Genomic DNA, 25,434 nt, shown 5'->3' with positions numbered 1-25,434 from the left:
AATTGATCCAAAACCATAATCCAGTGGTGTTAGTAGAAGAATGCAAAAATTGGGGACCTAAGCCCTTTCAATTATTCAATTACTTATTAGCGGAATATTGGTTTCTTGGGGTGGTCGAAAATTTACTGCTAAAATTGAAGAAGGATAATAAACTTAAGGATCTGTTCACATTACTCCAAGGAACCAAACAAGTGATCAAGAATTGGCCAAGCAGAATCCATAGGGGGATATCTGAAGATATTTCAGAAATGGAAGGCAGAATTAATGGTTTGGAGTTGAAGTTACAAGGTGGGGGTATTTCTATCCAATAAAGGGATCTGCTGTTACGATCGAGGATTGAATTGTGGAATTTGCATAGGAAGGAGGAAAGTATATGGTTACAGAGGTCTAGACTGAAGTGGACAAAAGATGGGGATATAAATATGAAGTTTTTTCACTTATGTGCTCTTAATAGAAACATAGTTAACACCATTTCAGCATTGAAGGTGGCTGGAAAAGAAATTACAGATCCAGACCATATGAGGGCTTTTGTCTTCAATTATTTCAAGGATAATTATAACACATGCAACGCTAGAGGTGGATGAAATCAATCTAAATCTTGCGAAATTGAAAGATGAGCAAAAGAATGGTCTTGAGGTGAAATTTTCAGAACAGGAAGTGTGGGAAGCAATTTTTCATTTGGACAGTGCCAAAGCACTTGGCCCGGATGGTTTCACGATAGGTTTCTTTAAGAAATTCTGGCCTAATTTGAAGGCTTATATTATGAAATTTATGGATGATTTTCACAGTGGTGGTAAATGGGAGCATGGGGTCATTCATGCATTTATAACATTGATCCCCAAGAAACTAAATCCTGAAGGAATTGAAGATTACATACCAATAGGCCTAGTTGGCAACTTATACAAAATCATTTCCAAAGTTTTATCGAGAAGGCTGGTTTCAGTTATTAAAGACATGGTCAGCCCTTCGCAGTTTGCCTTTATTCCTGGAAGACAACTGCTTGACTGTGCCTTTTTTGCCACTGAAGCCATAGATTTTTGGAGGAAAAAAGGAAGGAAAAGAGTTGTTTTCAAAGTTGATTTTCGTAGAGCTTATGATTCGGTAGAATGGTCGATTCTATTGAGATTATTGAAAGTCATGGGGTTTGGAGATAAGTGGATTCATGGATTGAATTTTGCATTTCTTCTGCCTTAATCTCGGTTTTAGTGAATGGATCTCCAACAGAGGAATTTCAGATGGGCAAAGGGTTGAGACAAGGTTGTAGTTTATCTCTTTTTTTGTTTAATATTGTTGGGGAACTTTTAAATTTAATGTTGATAAAGGCAGCAGATCGGGGTCTTTTTGAAGGATTCGGAATTGGTAGGACTGAAAATCTTTTTCACTTGACGCATTTACAGTTCGCGGATGATTTATTCTTTTCTGCAAAGATTCTCCTACTCAGATTCTTAATATTAGGAGAGTGTTGAGGGTCTTTAGTTTAATGTCAGGGCTCCATCTTAATCTGTCTAAGAGTAAGTTGTTTGGTGTTAATTCGGAAGATGATATTTTAAAAGAATAGGCATATGAAGCAGGCTGTGGGGTGGGATCCTTTCCTATGACGTATCTTGGTTTACCGATAGGTGTAAAGAAAAATTCAGAGGTTTTGTGGGAGCCAATAATCCAGAAATTTAATAACAGATTAGTTGGTTGGAAAGCTTCCTCATTATCGATGGCTGGAAGATTGGTGTTAGTGAAGTCAGTATTATCCTCGTTGTCGATTTTTTTCCTCCATTTTCAAAATTCTGTTCAAGGTAAATCAGAGGTTGAATTCATTGATGGCTAAATTCCTTTGGGGGGAAGGACTTACGAAGAAACAGATTCATTGGGTTAATTGGAAAACGGTTTGTCAACCTCATGAAGAGGGTGGCTTGGGAGTATTGGATTTGAGTTTGGTAAATAGAGTGTTACTTGGGAAATGGGTTTGGAAGTTTGCAAATGAAAAAGAATCTCACTGGAAAAAGATGCTTTGTTGCAAACATAATGTCAGCAATTTATATTTATAAATTAGCAAAGCAGTTTCTCCTCAAGATTCATGGATTTGGAGAGGAATTTTGAACAATTATGAGAAAAACGACGAGATAGAGGACTGCTTGAGGTCTAACTCGAAGATTCAAGTGGGGAATGGTAGGTCAATTGCATTCTGGAATGATGTTTGGGTTAATGATTCTACCTTAAAGAATCAATTCCCTAGGATTTTTGCTTTATCGACTAATAAATGGGGGAAAGTTGCTGAATTTGGTTGCTTCGAGAACAATGGTTGGGTTTGGAATATTCAGCTAAGAAGGAATTTATGTGACTGAGAATTGGAGCAGTGGATTACTTTAATGTCATTGATTTATAATATAGTGTTGATTGATTTAGTGGATGACTTTCTTGCATGGTCAGGGAAAGGTGATGGTCTGTTCTCGGTTAAGTCTTGTAGACAGACACTTTCTTGCAGATCTGGAGGGAATTATCAGTGGAACAAGTGGGTATGGTCTGGGTTGGCTCCCCCTAGAGTTGAAGCTTTTCTTTGGCAGATTTTTCACAAGAAAATGGCTGTCAAAGTGGAGTTGAAGAAAAGAGGGGTCCCCTTGGAAAATGTTCTGTCCTTTATGTCACAAGTATGAAGAAACAATTCAACATCTTTTTATCTCTTGCTCGGTTGCAGGGGAGATATGGAATAGATTCCTAAGGTTATGGGATATATCCTCTGTTTTGCCCCAAGATTCCTCCTCCCTACTTTGTTCTTGGTCTTATTTAATGGCTCATTCTACTATTTGGAATTTTATACCGAGAGTTGTTTTGTGGTCACTATGGAAGGCTAGGAATTTGGTGGTGTTTGAAAACTGGAAATTTGGCAGTTCTTCTCTGTTCTTCATTTCCAGATTTAGGCTGGCCAAATGGTTTTTAGCTAAATTCCCTCGTGCAAATATTCAAGTTGGTTTACTAGTAGGGGATCTAACGCTTGCAGACAAGATTTCTATTAAATCGCCTAAGAAGAAGAAGGATCACTGTTGGTTTCCACCTCCACATGATTTTTTTAAATTCAATGTGGATGGGGCGGTAAGAGGTGATGGTTTGCAAGGTGGAATTGGAGGAATTTTGAAAGATTCTAATGGGTCTACTTTAATCACTTTCTCTTCTGCTGTGGGCCCAGGTCCTCCTACATTCGTTGAGTTGAAAGCCATTAAAGAAGGCATTGATTTATTTCTTTCTTCTAAATAGGTAATGAAGGGAAGACTAATTTTAGAGAGTGATTGTAAAACAGCAGTTGACTGGATTTTGATGCCATTTTCTGCCCCTTCGTTTTTTTGTAATTTGGTTAGAGATATTGGGACATTAGTTTCTGCTAGGGAGATTATGGTTAGATTGATCCCTAGGAACTGTAATTGGGAGGCAGAAAAGCTAGCTAAGGAGGGGATTGGTTGAATGTTTAGAGATTTATTGTTGTTTTGTTCTGTATTTTATTTCGGGGTAGTTATGGTGTAAGTTGTAATCTTACGTAATTATGGTTTATTAATATATTGAGGTACTCTTTTCCTCCTTCCGCTAGTTGCCTCTTTACAAGAGCCAACTATGAGGGAGGTTTTTAATGAGGCATACTATTCCTATCAAAAAAAAATTTATTGATCAACATGTATGTGGGAAAAAGAGATATTTCTAGATAAAAATAAAGAATGTAACCATATTTGTTTGTTATAGAACGATACTTTTGTTAAAATCATTCTGCAATGTTGTATTTTGACTGAGAAGGAAAATGTTCTTGCACATTTTGGAAGTATGTGATTTTCTTTTTATGGGCTGTCTTGCTTTTTTTCTCTTTTCAGCCTCTGCATCACATCTAGGTTGGTTTTGTTTTAAATGAATGTAAATTATCTAGTTCATACACACATATGTATATGCACATCTCTCTCTCTCGCTCTCTCTCAATTTTTGTATCTACATACACACACGCATATAGAGAGAGAGAGTGGGGAGGGGGATGGGTAGGTTTTGATTGTTGATATTTGATATTGGAACTTGAGGTTTAAGTTCATTTTTCTTCAAATTTCTTCGAGTTTTTTTATTTTAAAATACCTGTTATGCATGCATATGCATTTCATTTTGCAGGCACTTCGCGCTGTTTCACACAATTATCCAGACTTAATGTTAGTATGTTGGGGACAACTTTCTGCCATTGTTTATAAATTTCTGAGAGAAGGTACAGCTGAAGTTGCATCAAAGTCCTGGAAGGATCAAGCTGGAAATACTACTGTGTTTGTAGGTGAAAAAATCGTTACAGCTTCTATAAAGGTGACGTTGCCAACTGGTTTCTTCTTATTTATTTATTATTAAATATGTTTGTAACCATAATCTTTGTGACCAATTGACATTTCAGATCAAATCCTTCTAAATTTACTCTATAGTTATTATTGTTTTTATTGTGGTTCCCTAGAATTTTGGTTCTGGAAACTCCAGAAACTCATTTGTGCACCAACGACATGGAAGGCCAGCAGATTGTTCTTTCCAGAGTTATTAGATGTATTAGATCTTAGGGAAGTTTCAGTAGTTGATATGATAGTTTGAGCTACCTATATGAGAGGCGAAGATGCCCTTCTCTATGGGATAGTTTGTCCAGTTTCCATTTCTGATTTTCCCTTTTCTCCCTTCTGATGTTAATTTATGATTTTATTCTTTAGGTTTTGGATGAATGCCTTCGTGCAATATCTGGTTTTAGAGGAACTGAGAATCTTTTAGATGAAGTTTTGTTGGATTCCCCATTTACTTCTGATTGCATAAGGACAAAGAAAGTATCGTCAGCCCCATCATATGGACCCCAGAGTCTGGAAGATGCTAAAGAAGAAAGAAATACATGTCCATCAGGAAGTCAGCAGTGGGCTGAGACAATTGAGAAGCTCATGCCTCTCATTCTATGGCATATGTCTGCAATGGTTGGTTAGATTCTTCTTTCCCCCTTTCTTCAGTTTTTGCAGATGACTGACATGTAGCAGATTAAGGCTTATTCATGAAGTGTTGGTTGACTCTCCTCTTCATCATCATCATTATTTTGTATTTGTTCTTCCATGTGCAAATAGAGGTGAATGCATGCGGAATTCTCTTTTCCTTATCTCTGTTCTTCTGGTTTTCCTCTGAATATCCAAGTCTGGGTTAGTTATGATATGGTGTAAATTATTTCCAACTTTGTGGCTATTTTTTAAGAGAAACTAAAATAGAGACATTTGACTATCAAATTCTTAACTGCCGACTCTTCTGGAAAAGTTTTAGAATTCTGATTTAATATGCATGGTCGTTGGTGCTGTATGTAAGACCAATGATTTAACTGGTGAAGTTTAACTGTTTATGTACAAGAAACTTGTTTGTGAGAGCTACATGTTCTAGGATTAATGCATTATTAAAATAAATATTATGCTACTGTCAGATAAATTTCGTATTTCTAATGATAGCTAACTGGTAAAGCCATCCTAATTGGGAATTCTGTATGGCCTCATTTATTGCCCTGCAGGCATAGTATAACTTATGGCTTCATTCCCTTCATTTTATTGCTTACCGTTATCTACTTGGTTGACAAATAGATGTTGACCCTCTGGAGAAGTTTTACTGTTTGCTGCAGTTTTTGGCGCTTACTATTTGTCCTAAGAATTCATTAGTGAGGAGTATCAAAGAATTTAACGGAATTGGGGTTTTTACTTTTGCATTGAGATTTTTTGCTTTTACATCGTGATTATATTATCTCATTCATCGAAGGTGGTAACTAGTAACTACACTTCTAACATGATTGAAACATTCTATTCTTACCTGTATATGACACTGAGCTGCTTTTCTCTGGAAGGTGAGATCTGCATCAGTAACTTGTTTTGCTGGAATCACTTCTTCTGTGTTCTTCACTCTCTCGAGGGAAAATCAGGATTTTATTGTTTCGTCTCTAGTAAGTCCTGATATAGTATTATTTTAAACTTGAATTTTTGTTCCTGTTCTCCTTTTGTGGAGATCTTACATAACGTTCATTTTCTTAAGATTTGTGTTTGGATAAATAAAAATGTAGATCAGTGCTGCTGAGCATGATAAGGTTCCTTCGGTTAGGTCTGCTGCTTGTCGAGCAATTGGTGTTGTTTCATGTTTCCAAAAAACTTCTGAGAGGTGATTATGCAATGCTAGGATATTATTTAATGAGTTGTATGTTCAAAAATCACAAACATAAAGTTTACAGAATGCCTAAACTATTTAGTGCAGAGATCCTTGGCAAGTTTATCCGTGCTGTTGAGGTTAACATTTGTGATCCTGTGGTCTCGGTAATTCTTATCTCATCTTGATTTAGACCTTAGAAGAGTGTTTATATATCTAGTATTCAGCATTCAAGCATCACTTATAAATACTTTTTGCAGGTGCGCATACCAGCCTCTTGGGCTTTGGCAAACATATGTGATTCTCTTCGTCACTTTGTTCATGATTTTCCTTTAAAACAATCAACAGGTAACTTTCTGGCTTGAGGGAAACATTTTTGAATTTGCTATATTTGAAACTAATGTTTCCGAGTATCTGATTACTTTTTCCTTGACAAAATTATAGATTCAGAAACAAACTTCCATTTAGTGGAGTTGTTAATTGAGTGTGCTCTGCGTCTAACCAGAGACGGGGACAAGGTATGATGTGTTTTTAGGCACCTTATAACCTTTTACTGGATTCAGTTACAACTTTTTGTGTTTGTCCTGGCAATACTTGAGCTTTTTAGTTTATATATTCTTTCACAATTGGGTAATTTATTTATGAATTTCTTCATCTGAAAAAGTGAGCGGAGACATTGGGAGGGGCATGGTTATCAATTTAGAAAATGTATAGGGTACTTTGACTGCACCTGCATATATCAGTTATGTGGATTTCTGTTGCTTTTACACCATCTCATAGTTTTATCTTATTCCATTTACGTGCTACTAGTTTGTTGCTAGCAAGAATGTGTTCTCATTAAACATAAATTCAGAAATTTTAGGCATATATGAATATTTGTTCCATATTGGTCCAAGAACGAATGAAATGCTGTCAGGATGTTTATATACCTTTTAGTTGATGGCAAACTGTGGAACTTGCTGATCTTTTATTTGTGTATATTTTTCTGTACTTGATCCTGGTTGCTTAGATGTTAGATTTTACTTCATTTTGGTAATTAAATTTTTATAATGTTACTTGGATTCCAATTTGAGTGCTGCATGCAACTATATATCCAATATGGGGTATGGTCAGTTTTCTAGGTCTTTCCATATGTTTAGAGGATCCTTGGAGGTCATATACTTGCACTAATGTTTTAAGCATAAGTTCCGGAAGCAGGTACTTAGAGAAAAATGAAGTCAGAACAACACAGTCGGTTGAAGTTCAGCCAAGTGATGGTTTTGTGAACTTTCATTTCTAGTAGTGTTGGGATGGTAGGAGGAATAGGTGGTATTCTTAGAGATTGGAACCGTTCTATACTATTGTCTTTTTCAGAAAATGTTGGTCCTAGCCTTCCCCCTATAGCAGAATTGAAAGGCATCGACATCTTTATCTCTTCAGAATGGATCTCGAAGGGTAGGCTGATTATTGAAAGTGATTGCAAGGCAGCAGTGGATTGGATTAAGTCTCCTTCGGTTCCTATTTTCTTTACAAATCTAGTAAAGGAAATTGAGTCTATTGTTTCAGATAAGGAGATTATTCTGAGGTTGGTCCCTAGGTGTTGTAATTGTGAGGCCGATAAACTAGCAAAAGAGGGGATTGGGTGATTGTAAGCTTTTTATTTAGTTGTTATGTGTTTTACAGAACAGTTGTATTAGGGGTTTGTTAAGTCTTATGTAACAGTTGTATTAGGGGATTGTTAAGTCTTATATAACCAGTTTATCATTAATATAATGAGGTACTCTTTTCTTCCTTCCGCTAGTTGGTTCTTTCCTTAGGGTAAAGGACTACTATGAGGGAGGTTTTTAATGAGGCCTCCTATTTCTATCCAAAAAAAAAAATTCTAGAAGAGAGATTGTAACTATCAGCTTTTTACATCAATTAGAAACTCTTTTAGCTTTTACTTATCTTTATGTTTCTTCCTATTAGGTCAAATCAAATGCTGTAAGAGCTCTAGGAAATCTTGCACGATTTGTCAGATATTCGAGTTCTCCATGTGTGGATAAAAAGCCAGTATCAAGCACAGGATATCCTTCTTGCGACCACGTTGCTATGTTTCCAGCAAGAAGTGAGCTGAATGCTTTTGATGGAGGTGGGATAACTTCGTCCTGCCCTGCATCATTGAAGGATTTTCACTGGCTAGAGAGAATGGTGCAAGCATTTATTTCTTGTGTTACAACTGGAAATGTCAAGGTATATCCTGTATTCTAATTTTTCTGTAAAACTTCGAATCTCAACATGTTACAAGCATAAAGTCATTTTTAATGTCAGTTTAGCTATCCACTGTTTCTTATTGTGACTTCACATTGACTAGGTTCAATGGAATGTCTGTCATGCGTTGAGCAATATGTTTCTGAATAAGACGATACAACTGCAGTATATGGATTGGTAAGACAATACAGCATTATATTAATAGGTTTAACTTTTCTGAATGATTCAACTTGTCTAACATACAAGATAAAATCTTATTTTCTATCATCAATTGTATATACGAACAACGAAAGAAGAATATTACAACAAATACTTCAAGTTAAGGAAATCCATAATATCTTGTTAAATTAATTCCTAATATTTTGTATATGACAACAATATGCATGTACACAATTCTGGCAGGGCTCCATCAGTTTTTGGTATTCTTCTGTTACTTCTACGTGATTCTTCGAATTTCAAGATAAGGATACAAGCTGCTGCTGCATTGGCTGTGCCAGAAACGGCACTTGGTGAGTTGTACTTATACCTTCAATCATTATATATGGCTAAACTTAAAGAAAGTAACTGGGAGTCTGATAATCATCTGCTTCTCCTGTTTACTCTTGGTCTTGAGAGTATCATATTGTTTGACAGGTTGACATAGCTTACTTTGTTTGACACAGATTATGGGAAATCTTTCCCAGACATTGCCCAGGGCCTGGAGCATGTAGTCGAGAATCTAGGTTCAGACTCTATTTCGGCGCCTTCAAGTTTCAAATATAGGATTGCGCTGGAGAAGCAGGTTATTCTATGCATATAATGAAGTCTTTTGAAATGATATAACATGGTTTAGGAATCTCGCACTCTCTCCATTTTTCAAGCAAGTACTTATTTCCTAAGCCAGGTCGAATCGCTCAATAATTCCTGTGAACCAGAAGTTTCATGACATTTTTAGAATAAATTCCTTAATTTGTTACTGATTATTTTCATAAAAAAGTTTCGGTAGTGTTCCAAGTTGATTAAGACAAGGCCATGCCTGACTGATCAATTGGGTTTTCTATTGCAGTTAACTTCAACCTTGTTGCATGTTCTTAGCCTTGCTTCCGCTTCTGATCACAAACCGCTGAAAGATTTTCTTGTCAAAGTAAGCTTTAAACAACCTTTTCTGACATTCACAACTGCCATGAATGAATTCAGTGCACCTTTATATGAAACTCATGTTTGACGTATAGGTTAGTGTGTTATAGATGATTTCTCGCTTTCGAAATAGAAACACTGCGTTTTGCATGGATTGAGAAATTTCTACAAGATATTAAGCGCTAAATCTGATGAGTATAGCTTTGTTAGATATTAACTATATAACCATTCTCTTCTTGGGTAATAGAAAGCTTCTTTTCTGGAGGACTGGTTTAAGACGCTATATTCTTCGCTGGGGGAGACGAGTGAGCAATCCGAGACTGTTGGATGTGATTCTGTGGGCAACCAAAAGAAAGAGATGATATCCAAAGCTGTACAGTCCATGATCGAAGTCTATCAAAGCACAAACCAACAATCGATTTGTCAGAAATTCAAGAAGCTGGTGGCACCATAATCTGTCATTTTAATTTTGCTTGGCTTGCTCTGGCTGATTTGGTAAGTTGGGTAATTCTCACCTTGGAGACTACTTTTACTCGATTTTACTCGATGTATCCGACATTCGCCCTTAGTATACCAGTTCATCGGATTGAAAAAACACCCTTTCCTTTCCAATGATTGATAGATCGGAGTGTGAGGAGAGTTTGGTGCAGATTTTCCAGCTGCTAGAAATTCAGTTTCGATTACATGGAACAAAGAGAGAAGGGGAAAGAGAGAAGGGGGGTGTTTTATAGTGTATAAATTATCATAGGTAGTATTGGTCGTATTCATAGCTGTATGATATGCAGGGGGGCTGCGATCACCCTAGTTTAATCTAATTGTCTTAGTGGTTAAAGTAACAATTATTATTCCTACAAGTCTCGAGTTCGATCACCAGTGACTGCAATAGAGATCATGTCAGAGCATATGTTACTTTGTAATCACCTTAATAAAAAAAATCTAATTGCGTGAACTAAAAACTAAAGTGTGCTTATATGTCCCTAACTTGGTTGTGCATATTGAACGCAACACAGTAAATGCAATGGCCAACTATTTGCATTTTGATGTAGCGTCACTAGAAACAGTGAGTAAAATTCGACTTAAAAAATCGATTTTTTTTATTCGACTTGAAGTGACATCGAATTGTAATTTCATAAACTTGATTAAAAAAATCAAATTCAAGTGAAGTTATAAATATAACTTGAATAACTTAAAATTTTCAGCAATTAGTTGATTGTTTTTTTGTACGATTTATGTCTCATATTAAAAAAATGAATATATATGTACAGTATATGATTATAAAAAATTATTTAGATTGAAATTAAATAATATTATAATATTATAAATATTTACAATTAACATAAATTTAAAAGTTGGATTCGAATTTTATAGATTCGACTTGAAAAAAAATTTAAGTTTGAGTTATAAAATAAGATTGATCAATTCGAATAGCTCAAAAATTTTTAACTTGACTAGATCAAATGTTAGCAATATGATCTTAGAAAAAATAAACATGTTTTGAGGGACGTGGAAATATAAATATTGGAATCTTTAGGACTATAGTTAGAAGAATAGTACAAATATACGATATCTTATATATCGTAATATTTGGTATATATATATATATATATCAAAATCCGGTGTATCTCAAAATACTATCTCAATTTTTTACGTAGCATAAACCTAAAGGTTATTGAAACTACAAGGTATTACATCTCTTTAAACTAATTATCTCTCGTATTTTTAAAGGCCAAGATATATTTTTTATTTGTATTAAAAACACTTTGTCAATGAAATTTCATATTCCATAAAAATTCAAAACAAAATAAACACAATAATCTTCAACAAGTAGAATTACCATAAATTCTAATTTTATTTTTAGTTAAAATTTGAGGTAATATCTGATATTAACGGTAGTCTTGGCTTTTAAGTGTATATTTCAATAACATTAGGGTATGTTTAGTTCACGGAATGTAAGATTATCAGTGGGAATGTAAGATTACCTGGGAATAGGATTACTGGGAATGTTGTATTTTATGTTTGGTTAGTTTAGCAGGAATGTAAGATTACCGTATTTGGTTAAAGGAATAAAAGATTATTGGAATGTATATTTGACCAAATTATCCTTATTATATATTTGTTTTTTTAACAAGTTGGAAAATATTTATATATTTTCTTTAAAAAATTTAAATTCATAAAATTTATATAATTTTTTTACAAAATTGAAAATATAAAAAGGTTTAATGAAAGGGTAAAATTTTATTTTAACCCCTGAACTTCATATAAAATTTTAATTATAGATTTTTTTGTAAATCTAAAATAGTTTAAGGATAAATTTATAATTTAACCTTCGTAGAATTTTTATTATTCAATAACAGAAGAAGGATATTTTTTAAAAAAAAATTAAGGGTATTTTAGTCCAAAACGTCGGTAATCCAACAATACCTAAGGAAAGGGAGGTAATGACATTCCCGATAATATACCCCAAAAAATCCACTATTGGTAATCTTACATTACCGGGAATGAGATTCCCAGGCTAATCAAACGGGGGGAATGTGGATTTCATTCCCATGAGAATCTCACATTCCTCCATCCAAACACTCTCTTAGTACCACGACAATTGGAAAATTAGAAGTTAGAAGTCAACTATAATTTCCCCTAAAAGTTGGGTTAAAAATCATCTAAAATCATTATCTTTTGTTAGACCCTAAAAGAGTATTTATGGTTGTTAATGATAATATTCGGGTTGTGACGGTTTTAAACATTTTATCTCTTTTAAATTGGATGAAGAATTATAACGGGTGGTTTACGATTGAATTACAAACAATTAATGCCGTTTGATTTTAAACATCTGCAGAGTATGAAAGAGAGAGCTCGAGAAAAAGAAACCTCCCTTTCAGTGTTAGCGTCAAATTTAAGACAATGATAATTATTCAGAGGCTGGTGGGATGGATTGATCATGTTGTCCATTAACATATTTGACTCTGATAAATTATGTGAATTTATCAAAGGTCATGTCATGAGATTGTAACCCTCCGGAGGATGCGAGACTCCAAGAAGTCTAGAGGAATGATTTAATCAAAGGGTTGTGAATCTCTAGAGGACATGATCTCCGAAAGCTTAAGGAGTTATAGAATTTTAATCAATCATTTCGCTTTGTTAATATTGATCGTTAATTTCTTAATAGTGTGGCTAATGAATCTCATAATAATTGTACATGTTTACGTGGAGTGTGTATTTAATTATTATGTTTAATGTTAAAAGTTTATTTTAAGTACAAGATTTCATTGCGTGCAAAGTATAAAAATTAGTATAAAATCGATTTTAAATATTTTTTTAAAAATAAAATCATTAAAATTTATATAAAATTTATATAAAATTTATATGAAAATTTGTAAATATATATATATATTATATATGAAATTAGAGAAATGTTAGAAAAATATAACATTAAAAAATGTAAAAAAAATAGTAGAGAAAAATTAAATAAATCAAAAGTATAAAAATTTTAATGAGGTTCAGGAGGTTTTTTTAACGAGGTCTATGTTCTTGTTTTGTTTTGAATGTGTGATAAAAAACATACAAAACCTCTTTTAAAAAAAAGTTAGGGGATTAACTTCAAGGAGAATGAACATTTTCATGAAACAAACCAAATTTACCCAATTTTATCGAGTTAATTACATCATATGTCTTTCAATTATGATCCTCGTTTTAAATTGGTTCCTAAAAACATTCTAATTTCATCATTAAATTAGGAATATCATTCTAAATTAACCTCAAACTTTTGAACATTTCATTTTTCATCCCCAAACTATGATCTTCATTCTAAGTTGGTCCCCAAACTTTTTAAACATTTCAATTTCATCCCAAAAGTATATGTATATACTAGGGATGGCCACTCAACCCAAACCCGACCGGGTCGGATTTTTTTTAAAAAAATCGGGTTTGAGTCAGGGTTTTTAAGTGTGATATTCGGGTCGGGTCGGGTCGGGTTCGGTTTTAGGGTGAAAAATACCAGACCCGACCCAAAAAAAATATAATTTTAACTTATATATTTAGGAATAATTACAATAATACCCCTCTATATAATTTTTTTCAATTAAGTCATTGTTTTTATTGAATAAAAATAATTTTTTTATTATTTCGGGTCGGGTCGGGTCGGGTGAGACATTGTTTTGGTCGGGTCGAGTCTAGGGTGGAGGTTCCCTTGTTCTCGGGTCGGGTTGGGTCGGGGGTTGGGTGGACTAAAAACCCGACCCAACCCGACCCATGGCCATCCCTAGTATATACTAATCACATCCCTTGTTAATAAAACCGTTAGGCCAAGTTATATTATTAAATGCTTTAAAAATAAACTTTAGATTAAACTATTGTTGAAACGAATTACATATTTAAATAAATTTAGGGATGAAATTGAAAATTTTAAAAGTTTAGGGACTAATTTAGAATGAGATCCGTAGTTTAGAGATAAAATTGAAATGCTTAAAAGTTTAAGGAATGATTTAAAATTAGTCATCATTTTGGGATGAAATTAAAATTTTAAAATTTTAAGAACCAATTTAAAATAAGAGTTATAGTTTGGAGATATATAATACAATTAACTCAATTTTATCGACGGTACATTTGAAAATACCATTGACATCATTTGATTTACTAATCATTATCCCATGAGTAATCCCAAGTTTGATATATACAATACTAATACACTAACTAAAGAATTATCAAGGAAAGACTAATTTTTATACAATTATACATATTTGGCTAAACTACAAGTTTAGTATCTAGAACTATCACTTTCATTCTATTTAGGTCATTCAATTATTCTTTTTCATAATCATATCAAATCTTACGTTTTTGTTTCATTTTGGTTGTTCACCGTTAAAAAATTAACGATGATGTTGATGTGTCAACATAAAGTAATGTTATTGCCCATCATTGATTTTTTTTAAATATCACGTTAGTAGTTCTGTAAATTTTTTATCGTCGGGTGACCAAAATGAAACATAACATTAGTTACGACTTTTAACAAATAAAAGTTGGGTGACCAGTACAAAACAAGAACAATAATTGAAATACTAAACATGTAGTTTATCATATATATTTTTGTCATGATTTAGTACTATGAGTGGGATGATTGACCTTGTTGCTTCTCGATAAGTTTGAGATAGTTTAAGGGACGACAATCTGATTTAAGGTTAGAAACAATCGGGAATGGACACAAACCGAAAATGTTATAAAAAAACATAATATTTTTCTGTTGGACGCAACTTAAAATATTAATTTTCTTCTTAATATTTTCAGTTCAACTAAAAATGTTACATTCTGCATAACATTTTTGATTTAATCGAAAATGATTAAAAAAATAACATTTTAGGCAGTGGTGGATTTTTATTTTTTATTCGTAACACGTTGAACTAAATTTAACCATTATTTCAAAACTATGGGATGCAATTTGCACCTACGAAGGCTTAACTGATTGTAGATTACGCTCAATAAAAAATATTATATTTTGTTAATCATATTTTCGGTTACATTTATTCCCCATTTCGAATAAGTTTGGATATACCAAAACAGAAAGGTTTGAAGGCAGAGAAATGAGGCTGATCACTCTCCTAAGAATTCTCAACTTCTTTCCTGCATACCCTTGTGTGTCCTTTGTTTAGAGACCAAATCCACCCTCTTTTACCCCAATTCTCTCCCTTGTGTCCTTAAATTCATTCCAAGTGGCATTGTTACGTAAATACTACATGTTAAGTACCAACATCCCTTCCTTCTTCCTCAAACTATAACACCGCTCACCTACTGCTGTAATGGCGGAGATCTCATGCTTTCCTCTTTCATCCTACTCTATCAGTTTACGAAGTTCCATCTACCCTTCTTAGATACCCTTCATTTCTGGTGTTCCACTAATTCATCTTCTTCAGGTACTTTCATCTTGTTTTATCATTGTGCTGGTATGTTTTTCACCTATGTTGCTCGGGTACGGTAACCCAAGGCCGTTTCAAGTACCTAATACGTCTTCGAGATAAATGTAGGACAGGTATAGTTTAGATATGTATTAGGGACTTCCCATGTTAAAGAGGTAAAGGTGTATTAGTCAGGTAGGTCGGAGAGGTTTTCAGGATGTAACCGGGGCGACGCTTGATCTTTATAATGTACGTTTGATACCTAAAGTATCGCTTTTGTTCTGTTTTAGTATTTAAACTTTACTTTTTTTCAAAATCATACCAAACATTTAGGGCCTGTTTGTTTCACTGAAAACATTTTCAATGTTTTCCGTAAAATAGATTACATCTTCTGGAAAATATTTTACGGTGTTTGGAAGATGTTGTGTACACCATTTTTCACTAGTTGATAAATTTTTTAGAAATTATTTATTGAAAATATAAAATATAATAAATAATATTTATTTATTATAAAAACTTAATATTATTATTTTAAAAATATTAGAATAATTTATTTAACACTATTTATGCCAATATTATTATTAAAATATTATTTCTATAATTTTATAAATAAAAATATTAACTCTAGTATATTCTATTAAAATAAAAATATAATAAATTATATTGAATATCTATAAAAATAGAAATACTATATTATATTTTAAAATTATTAATAAACTTGTTTTAAGGAATTTTTATAATAATATTAGACTATTATATTAATATTAAATACATAAATAAAAGTATTAATAATTTAATAATATTATTTTTAAGAAATTAAGAAATAATATAAATTTTATTAATAATTTATTATATATTATTAAAATAAGAATATAATAGTATCATATATTATTATAATATAATTGAGTATATTATTGTAAAAATATTATTATTATATTATATTATATTATTAAAAATATTAATAAATATATTTCAAATATGTTAATAATTAATATTTTTATTAAAATGATACTAAAATATCATATTAATATTAAATTTTTAAAATAATATTATTTTGAGTATTTATACTTTGAAGTGAAAAGTTTGGAAAATGACTTACGGAAAATTAAACCGTAAGTCATTTTCCAAAAAAATACAAAGGAAATTCTATTGACCGGGAAAATGTTTTACATTGACCAATCTATTTTCTTCCAACCAAACACTAAAATGTGAGGAAAACGTTTTCCGAAAAATATTTTACGTGAAACAAATGGACCCAAAGGGTTTATATCGATTGACTTACGATGAATTTTCGGACAAGGTCCAAATATTTCCGGGTTTATATGTCTTCTTAAGTTATTTGTTTACCACATCTAAAATTGCCTCAACCAAATATAAGAACTCAAGATATATTTGTTTTATGGAAGATGGTACACACATAAAGTTAGATACAAATTTAATACGTAATTTTATATTAATTATGAATTTAAAATTTATTTATATTTACATATCCTTACTATACTCCCACTATATAATTTTAAAATTTATCGTTTCATGTCTCGTGTTCGTTCCGTATCTGTATCAGTACAACATAATTTTTTACCGTGTTTCGATTCGAATCTTTCACCTCATCATCTTTTGCTATGTTCTTAGATTCTGATGCCATAAACTGGGAAAATCGTAATGGCCAGAGAGTATCATCAGCTAGAAGCAAGGAGGAGGCGTCTCACATGGATTCTTGGGGTTAGTGCCCTCTGTATTTTGTTTTACGTGTTGGGAGCTTGGCAGGCCTCTCCTAATACTCCATACGATTTGTACGCTAAAATTGGTTGCGATAATAACACCGGTGCATCGGACACCGTCGACAATGCTAAGTCGACGAAGTTGGACTTCGCTAGCCATCATCAGGTCGCTCTCGATAGTTCTAAGACAGTTACTCGATTCCCGCCGTGTGATATGAAGTACAGCGAGTACACTCCTTGCCAGGATAAGGTGAGGGGACGGAGATTCGATCGCGACATGATGAAGTATCGAGAGCGGCATTGTCCCGCCAAGGAAGAGCTTCTGCTCTGCCTTATACCAGCTCCGCCGAATTATAAGACCCCTTTCAAATGGCCTCAGAGCCGTGATTATGCCTGGTACGACAATATCCCTCATAGAGAACTCAGCGTTGAGAAGGCGGTCCAGAATTGGATTCAAGTCGAGGGTAATAGGTTCAGATTCCCTGGTGGAGGCACCATGTTCCCTCTCGGAGCCGATGTGTACATTGACGACATCGCCAAGCTCATTCCCCTTACTAATGGACACATCAGGACAGCAGTTGATACTGGCTGTGGGGTAAGTACTGTTGGCCTATGTTAATAACTTGTACATGAACTGTGTACTAATTGCCTTTGCTGATGCTTTTAGGTTGCAAGTTTTGGTGCTTACCTGTTGAAGAGGGATATCTTGACAATATCATTTGCTCCGAGAGATACACACGAAGCACAGGTCCAGTTCGCGCTGGAGCGCGGAGTTCCTGCGATGATCGGAATCATGGGATCGCAGAGGCTTCCTTACCCGGCAAGGGCTTTCGACTTGGCTCATTGTTCTCGTTGTTTGATCCCTTGGTCAAAGAATGGTAAGGCATCTCAAACAAGGAAGCTCTTTCCTGTTCTGTTTATATAAGCTAATGGTTTCGTTTAATTGGGGATAGACGGTTTGTATCTCACCGAAGTGGATCGAGTTCTAAGGCCGGGAGGTTACTGGGTGCTCTCCGGTCCTCCTATCCGCTGGAAGACGTATTGGAGAGGATGGGAAAGGACAATGGAGGACTTAAAACAAGAGCAAGACGGTATCGAAGACGTCGCCAAACGCCTATGCTGGAAGAAAGTGACCGAACACAACGATCTCGCAATTTGGCAAAAGCCTATCAACCACATTGAGTGTGTTAAAAACAAGAAGGCCCATGGAACACCGGTCATGTGTGCATCACAGGATCCAGATTCAGCTTGGTATTCTCTTTAGTCTTTAGCCCTTTGATACACATAAACATAAAGGCGTAAAGCCCTTTTGTGTCTCATTTTCATTGTCATTTGTGATTAAAAAAAAGGTACAGAAATTTGGAAGCTTGCATAACCCCACTTCCGGAAGTAACAAGTCCAAATGATGTTGCCGGTGGCAAACTACCGAAATGGCCGGACCGTGCATTTGCCGTCCCTCCTAGAATTGGCCGTGGATTAGTACCAGGCATCGGTGCCGATCGATTCGTAGAGGACAACGACCTGTGGAAGCAAAAGATAGCACATTACAATCGAATCGTTACTCCGCTACGCTCCGGACGATATCGGAACATCATGGACATGAATGCATACCTAGGTGGATTTGCAGCAGCAGTGTCAAAGTATCCAGTGTGGGTCATGAACGTCGTCCCATCGGATTTGGACCCCGACACGTTGGGAATCATTTACGAACGTGGTCTAATCGGAACGTACCAGGATTGGTGCGAGGGATTCTCGACATATCCGAGAACATACGATCTCATCCATGCGAGTGGCGTGTTTACTATGTATCAAGACAGGTAAAACCTTTTGTTTTTTCTTCTGACAGTTGATGAACTATGTTCCATGTGTGATAAAAGTTGTGTTGACATGGTGATTGAAGGTGTGACATCACTTACATCTTGTTGGAGATGGATCGAATTCTGCGTCCCGAAGGGTCGGTTATATTCCGGGACACGGTGGAGGTGCTGGTGAAGATAAAGAGCATAACAGATGGGATGAGGTGGAAGAGTCAGATCGTGGACCATGAAAGCGGACCCTTCAATCCTGAGAAAATTCTTGTTGCTGTTAAAACATACTGGACTGGTGAAGCAACACAAGCAACCTAGTAAGGGATTTAAATGGCAGTCCGCTGTGGGGTAGTGACCGTTATATAGTGGTAAAGATGCTGTCTGAAACTGTTATCGTATTACGATCGTGATATCTACAATAACCGCAATAATACTTGCTATTAACGCAATCATGATAAACGTAACGCAGCAAAAAATACGACTATAATCGTAATTTAAATTTCTGACGCTTTTGGATGTTTATCATTCATACTTGACAGTTTCTTTCTCTTTTCTTTGCATTTCATGTCTCATTTTCCACCTTGGGAAAATAGTCTCAACTCAGAGGTTTCATTTTTAAAATGTAAATGTATTCCATTTTCTTCATCTCTCTATTATTCTCATCGCTGGATTAGCTAAACAAACTCCATAAGTGACAGGTGCTGAATATATATATATATATATATATATAAATTCAGTTACACAATAAAAAACTGATATAATATCGTTAGATGAATAAAAATAGACTATTAAAATTATCTTCTTATTTTTTTAATTAAATATTATTAATTTTCTATTATTAATTTTTTAATTTTATTTTGTGAAATTGGTATATATAAAATAAGATCTACTTATTCATTATAAAAAAATTAAAAAGGTTTTCACAAACTTCATATCACTAAATAAATTATTCACTTTTTTGTAAATATCTCATTTTAATTTTTAATTTCATTCATCATTTTACATTCATCTATTGATCTTAAATCCATTTAAGATTTTAAAAAATTATAATGATTAATTGGGTCCTCTCTCTTTCTCTCTAGGTGATTCAACGAGTGACCTCAAGTATATATTCTAAATACTCTCAACCATTTGACAATGAACGCTCAATCACTCTGCTACAGCCGTTGGTGCTCGAACCCGTGATCTCTAAGAACAACAACAATTCCTTAAACCACTAAGGTAAATTGGATCGTGCTTATCAAAATATTTATAAAATCACTAAACCATTTTTATTTTATTTATAAGGAAACTCATATAATTTTCCCTTGAGCAAAATCTTTTGGATTATACCTAAATAAGCTTTTATCTAAAAGGAAATGGTGATTTATGTTTTTGGTATATTTTGTTATGAATGGAAGATTTTTTTTTTCCTTAAGAAAATATAAATTAATGGGATCAAAAATGAAATATTAATAGTTTGCTTGCTGATGTAAATTATTTATTTTAGGTACAAATCTTAAATTTAAACATCAATTTTCGACCAAATATATATTATGTTATATTATATATATATTTTTATTCCGTATAATTATACACATAAATTTCTAATTTAATTATATATATTTAAAAAAATATGGGTAAAGTACACCAATGGTCCCTGACTGGTGGGTACTACTTTATTAGGTCCCTTGACTATAGGGTATTATTTTATTAAGTCCCTCGACTATTAAAAGTTACAAAATGATCTTCCGATTAAGAGTGTTGTTTTGTCGAATCCCTCAACTCTTAAAAGTTATAAAATGATCACTCAAGTATTCATTAGGTTCTAAACTCGTCATTTTTCGTTAAAAAATTAACGATATTCTAAACTGAACGTTAACCTGATGATTATAATATGATTAAACATGATCCTAGAATCTCAAACTACTATGATATTTAGCCATCATGTTAACGCTCATCTTAGACATACACCAATTTTTTAATGAAAAATGACAAGTTTTGAACATAATAAATAATAGAGTGACCGTTTTATAACTTTTAATAGTCAAGGGACCCAACAAAACAACATTCTATAGTCGGAGGGTTATTTTATAACTTTTAATAGTTAAAAGGAATTAATAAAATAGTATCCTATAGTCGGGGGACCATTTGTGTTCTTTACCCAAAAAATAAACATGGTTATTTATTTTCACATAAAAGTAAATAAATTATCTAAAATTTTGATAATGATAATAATTTTATTTCCATGAAAGTTTAAGAATTTAATGCAATGCAATGAATATGTACATAATTATTTAAGTAAAGCTATTAAGTGTTGGATTAGTTTAGCTATTTGGGACTTTCCATTTGAACTTTAATGCTATTAAACACAAACAATTATATACATTAATTACATTACATTCCTAAACAAGGGAATCTTCTTCAACCTTTGGACTTGGAATTGGAGCTGTTGGCGAATGGCATCCCACTATGAAAGTTTTCCATTTCAATCAAATTTTAAAAATTTAATTTATTAACAACACACATTCTGCGTACGTAATTGTTCGAATTCAAAATCTCTAGGAAGAATAAGATTCTCTGTGAACCTATCATAGTGAGTCAAACACGATCTAACACGAATTATTTTTCATCCCAACATGTATCACCTTGAATTTTTTTAATTAGAAAATCATACTCCAAAGGGCTTGTTTACTACTTATTTATGGAAAAATGAAACGGTTTGGCTTTCCATCTCATCCCAATGGTTACATCTTTTAGCCTTTGACTATTGACAAGATCCAAGGTTTCATAATCCGTCTTCTTATTGCCACCACCAAACCAAATGCCTCTTCACTGATCCGCCGACACCGCCTTTGAAAACAACCCCAAACCGGTATTTATTTTCTCATCACTGTTTCTCTTGTCCTGTCGTCTGCAATGGTGTCGTCGTGGCTCAGATGCTTCAAACTCGGCTGCCGTAAATCAACGTCAACCGTTGGACCCGATCGGAACAAGGGGAAAGACGGCGTTGCTGAAGGTGAAGGATTTATCAGGAAATTCAGATGGGAAGAGATTGAGGTTGTCACGAATGATTTCTCCCGTGTGATCGGTCGTGGAGGTTTTAGCAATGTCTACTTGGCTAACCTGTCTGGTTCACAGGGAGCAGTCAAGATCCATGCCGGAAGTTATCGACTCAATCAAGTGTTCAGACAAGAACTCGACATCTTGCTCCGTCTCCGACACGACAACATCGTCAAGCTTCTCGGTTACTGCGATGATCTCGGTACGTTACGTCCAGGGATAGACATAAAATCTTGAGTACCTCTGGTTACGTAACTCGTTTAAGTGTTTTACTTGTTTTTTTATTTATTTATTGAAATTTGATTAGTTTGTGTGTCCAGATGAAGGTGCCATGGTGTTCGAGTACGTTCCGAATGGGAACCTACAAGAGAAACTACACGATAGCGAACTACTTCCCTGGAAAACCCGAATCGCCATAGCATTCCAACTAGCACAAGCCGTAGAATACCTACACGAAAAATGCAGCCTCCAAATAGTCCACGGCGACATCAAACCATCAAACGTGTTGCTCGACGAGTGTTTCAATTGCAAGCTGTGCGATTTTGGGTCGGCGAAGATGGGATTCTCGTCGACGGTGAAGCCGCCGTCGTGTTCGAAGCAAGTGATGGTGGGATCACCGGGGTACACCGATCCTCACTACCTGAGGACAGGGTTGGCCTCCAAGAAGAACGATGTGTACAGCTTGGGTGTGATAATGTTGGAGCTGGTGACGGGAATGAAGGCCTTTTGTCCGGTGAGGGAACAGCTATTGACTTCGATTGTGGCACCATGTTTAAGGGACATAGACGAACATGGGGCGGCGGAGAAAGTGGCGGCATTGGTGGATCCACGCCTGTGCGGGGAGTTTGACTTGGAAGAAGCCAGGGCTTTGCTTTTGATTGCTGCACTTTGCCTTCACCAGTCCCTCACCGTTAGGCCATCTGCCTCTCAAATCATTAAAAATATTAAGGAGAAAATCAATTCCATGGATTTGCAAGGCAAAGATTCTTTGCCCATAGCAACTATATAATGGTGATTAATGTGGACATTTAGCACATGTAATTAAATATTCAGGAGAGTACGCATTGCACACATGAATTGGATTTTGATTATTTAATTTATATTCATATCTTGTTTAAAATTTAATGATCAAAATAATATTTTATTTAAGGCTTAATATACTTTTAAATTTCTATACTATATCTCAAAATGTGATTTGATGTGTAAAATTAATTTTGTTAATAATAGATGTTTAACATTTTCTTCGTTACCAGTTTAGATGTCTGGACATTAACCGCCGTTTAAAAACTCTGTTAAGTGATTCGTACTACGTTCTGATATTTTTTTAAAATAAAATATTCTTTATTAAAAAAATAGTCCATGTGTTCTCCCCTACCTCTCTCCCTCCCCGTGTTCTCCCTTTCCCCCAATCCCCTGCAACCTTCTCAAACAGTCGCTATCTGCCACAGTCGGTTGCCATGGCCGACTACCACAACCGACCAAACGACAAATGGTCGACCGTCATATCCGATCAAACGATCGATTATCAAAATTGATCTAAGGAATTTTTAGGAATTTGAATGTTTAAAACGAAATCTTTTATTTACACGATTGTTGGTTGTTCGGCTCGTTGCGAAAGTACAAGGGTTTTGGTCGTTGGTGGTTGGTCAATAACAAGTCTTTGTTTTCGGCCAATTGATGGCGTTGATGGCAACTGGAGGTGGTAAAGATAATAAAATTAATATTATATTTAATTTTTTAAATATATTTTATTTTAAATAAAAATTCTCAAAAATATCAGGATGTGACATGTGTCACTTAACGAAATTTTTTAATGGCAGTTACGGCTCGGGCACCTGAAATGATAATAGAGAAAACCATTAGACACCTATTTTAATAAAAAAAAATTCTTTAGACATCAAATCATATTTTGAAAGTATAATTTAGTGCACTTAAAAATGTATTAAGCCTTTATTTAAAGTCCTGGCTCATAATAGTATTGTATTTAAAGTTTAAGGGTCGATTTAAAAATGAACTCTTTTTGACTAACAATGCTATGTGACCCATGTCATCAAACTTATTAACGATTCAATGATCAAAATGTAGCAATTAATAACATAAGTGATTGAAACTTAATTTTTTAAAATTTGATGAGTAAAAATTTATAAATCTAAAAAGAAAATAATCAATTCAGTAGTTTATCTTGTTTATATTAATGTGTTATTAAAAGTTAATACTATTAAAACATAAATTAATAAATAAAATTGAAGTTTAAATCAGTGATGGGTCCAAAAATTAAAAAGTAAGTGGCCAAAATTTTAATATTTTCTTTTTAGAAAAATAATTTGCAAAATATTTTATTTTTTCTCATCTCTTTATTATACAAAAACTAAATTTAATAATTTTCTAAAAATAATGGGTATACAATTACAAAAACTAAATTTAATAATTTTCTAAAAATAATGGGTATACAATTACTGTCCTCCGCTTCGACGTATATCCGTCCCTAGTTTGAATATCAACTTAAAAAAAATAATTCTCAATATAAATATATTAAATATCTAGTTTTCTTTAATGATACAAGTACACTTTACTTTTTTGGAAGTGCAATTTGGTAGCTTATTTAATTTTTTAATTAGGTATTTTTCAAATTTAAAAATATCCAAACTTAAAATTTTATCTCCTAGATTTTAAATCTAGGGTAAACTACACGTTTTGAACCCCCAACTATTACTTTTAGCCATCCAACTATTTTTTATTTCAAAAAATACCTACCGTTATGTTTTGATTTCATTTTAACCGCTCACCGTTAAAAAGTTAACGATGATGCTAACGTGTCACCATAAAATAATGTCACATCATCATTGATTTTTTTAAAATGACACGTCAACAATCCTATTACTTTTTTAACTGCGGGTGACCAAAATAAAACTAAAACGTGACATAAGGTATGATTTTGAAAAAAAAATTATAGTTGAATGACCAAACAAAACAAAAGTAATAATTGGAGTACTATACATGTGATTTACCCTTAAATCTATAACACATATTATCCATATAACTAAAATACTTTAAAATTGTAAGTATGAAGAAATCATAGCTGAACATGTTTAATTAGAAAAGTTAGATACCAAATTGCATAAAAAATAAATACCTAATTAAACCAAATAAAATACTGTGTACCACATTACACATACATACGAAAATTAAGTACAAAAACGTATAATTACCATGTACTTAATTGATTGAATAAGAAGCCCAGCCCCAATTGGAAAGGGCTTGATGACCTTGAAGCATAATCAAGAAAGTTTAAAAATCTGGTTTTACTTTGGCTTGATGACCTGAATTTAATTTGCTATAATAATAAATAAATTTTAATTTTAATTTTAATTTAATTTGAGTTTAAAATATTTTTATTTGATCTGAAATAAATATAAAAATTTAATTAATTTGATTTAATCTTTGAATTGATCTGATTTAATATAATTTTTAAATATTCATTTATTTTTTAAA

At 33.6% G+C, this 25,434-nt stretch overlaps 3 protein-coding genes across 4 annotated transcripts in view; all 3 read left to right on the top strand.

Moving 5' to 3' along the window:
• The window catches only part of LOC120185025 (HEAT repeat-containing protein 6), a 41,387-nt gene extending 31,064 nt beyond the window's left edge, over positions 1 to 10,323 (top strand). The window contains exons 15-27 of one of the 2 annotated variants that reach the window (XM_039189360.1): positions 4,132 to 4,314; positions 4,701 to 4,952; positions 5,852 to 5,947; positions 6,065 to 6,159; positions 6,248 to 6,311; positions 6,405 to 6,492; positions 6,589 to 6,662; positions 8,092 to 8,355; positions 8,477 to 8,550; positions 8,752 to 8,882; positions 9,036 to 9,154; positions 9,419 to 9,496; positions 9,737 to 10,323. In XM_039189360.1, coding sequence (XP_039045291.1) covers positions 4,132 to 4,314; positions 4,701 to 4,952; positions 5,852 to 5,947; positions 6,065 to 6,159; positions 6,248 to 6,311; positions 6,405 to 6,492; positions 6,589 to 6,662; positions 8,092 to 8,355; positions 8,477 to 8,550; positions 8,752 to 8,882; positions 9,036 to 9,154; positions 9,419 to 9,496; positions 9,737 to 9,943 — 1,725 coding nt within the window. In that variant the 3' untranslated portion in view covers positions 9,944 to 10,323. The remainder of the gene's footprint in view (positions 1 to 4,131; positions 4,315 to 4,700; positions 4,953 to 5,851; positions 5,948 to 6,064; positions 6,160 to 6,247; positions 6,312 to 6,404; positions 6,493 to 6,588; positions 6,663 to 8,091; positions 8,356 to 8,476; positions 8,551 to 8,751; positions 8,883 to 9,035; positions 9,155 to 9,418; positions 9,497 to 9,736) is intronic. The other variant, XM_039189361.1, reaches the window with a different exon arrangement.
• A 6,710-nt stretch (positions 10,324 to 17,033) lies between these two features.
• On the top strand, positions 17,034 to 19,218 carry LOC120185080 (probable methyltransferase PMT17). The gene is made up of 5 exons (XM_039189399.1): positions 17,034 to 17,687; positions 17,760 to 17,970; positions 18,046 to 18,343; positions 18,442 to 18,909; positions 18,993 to 19,218. Exons 1-5 carry the CDS (start codon positions 17,034 to 17,036, stop codon positions 19,216 to 19,218), a joined length of 1,857 nt encoding a protein of 618 aa, XP_039045330.1.
• Positions 19,219 to 21,798: 2,580 nt separating this feature from the next.
• On the top strand, positions 21,799 to 22,951 carry LOC120185079 (probable receptor-like protein kinase At4g10390). The gene is made up of 2 exons (XM_039189398.1): positions 21,799 to 22,144; positions 22,263 to 22,951. The coding sequence occupies exons 1-2, from the start codon at positions 21,799 to 21,801 to the stop codon at positions 22,949 to 22,951; spliced, it is 1,035 nt and encodes a 344-aa protein (XP_039045329.1).
• The last annotated feature ends 2,483 nt before the right edge of the window (positions 22,952 to 25,434 follow it).

The sequence above is a fragment of the Hibiscus syriacus genome, unplaced genomic scaffold (assembly GCF_006381635.1).
Source record: "Hibiscus syriacus cultivar Baekdansim isolate YM2019G1 unplaced genomic scaffold, ASM638163v2 tig00112988_pilon, whole genome shotgun sequence".
In the NCBI taxonomy this organism is placed as follows: Eukaryota; Viridiplantae; Streptophyta; class Magnoliopsida; order Malvales; family Malvaceae; genus Hibiscus; species Hibiscus syriacus.
Note: the sequence above shows the minus strand (reverse complement) of the source record. Positions and strands in the feature narration are given on the sequence as shown.

Excerpts from the sequence above, each read along its gene's own strand:
- LOC120185079 (XM_039189398.1), top strand. The coding sequence starts at position 21,799 with ATGGTGTCGTCGTGGCTCAGATGCTTCAAACTCGGCTGCCGTAAATCA. Across the intron at positions 22,145-22,262 it reads CGGTTACTGCGATGATCTCG|ATGAAGGTGCCATGGTGTTC; the intron begins GTACGTTACGTC and ends TTGTGTGTCCAG.
- LOC120185080 (XM_039189399.1), top strand. The coding sequence starts at position 17,034 with ATGGCCAGAGAGTATCATCAGCTAGAAGCAAGGAGGAGGCGTCTCACA. Across the intron at positions 17,688-17,759 it reads CAGTTGATACTGGCTGTGGG|GTTGCAAGTTTTGGTGCTTA; the intron begins GTAAGTACTGTT and ends TGATGCTTTTAG. Across the intron at positions 18,910-18,992 it reads TTTACTATGTATCAAGACAG|GTGTGACATCACTTACATCT; the intron begins GTAAAACCTTTT and ends TGGTGATTGAAG.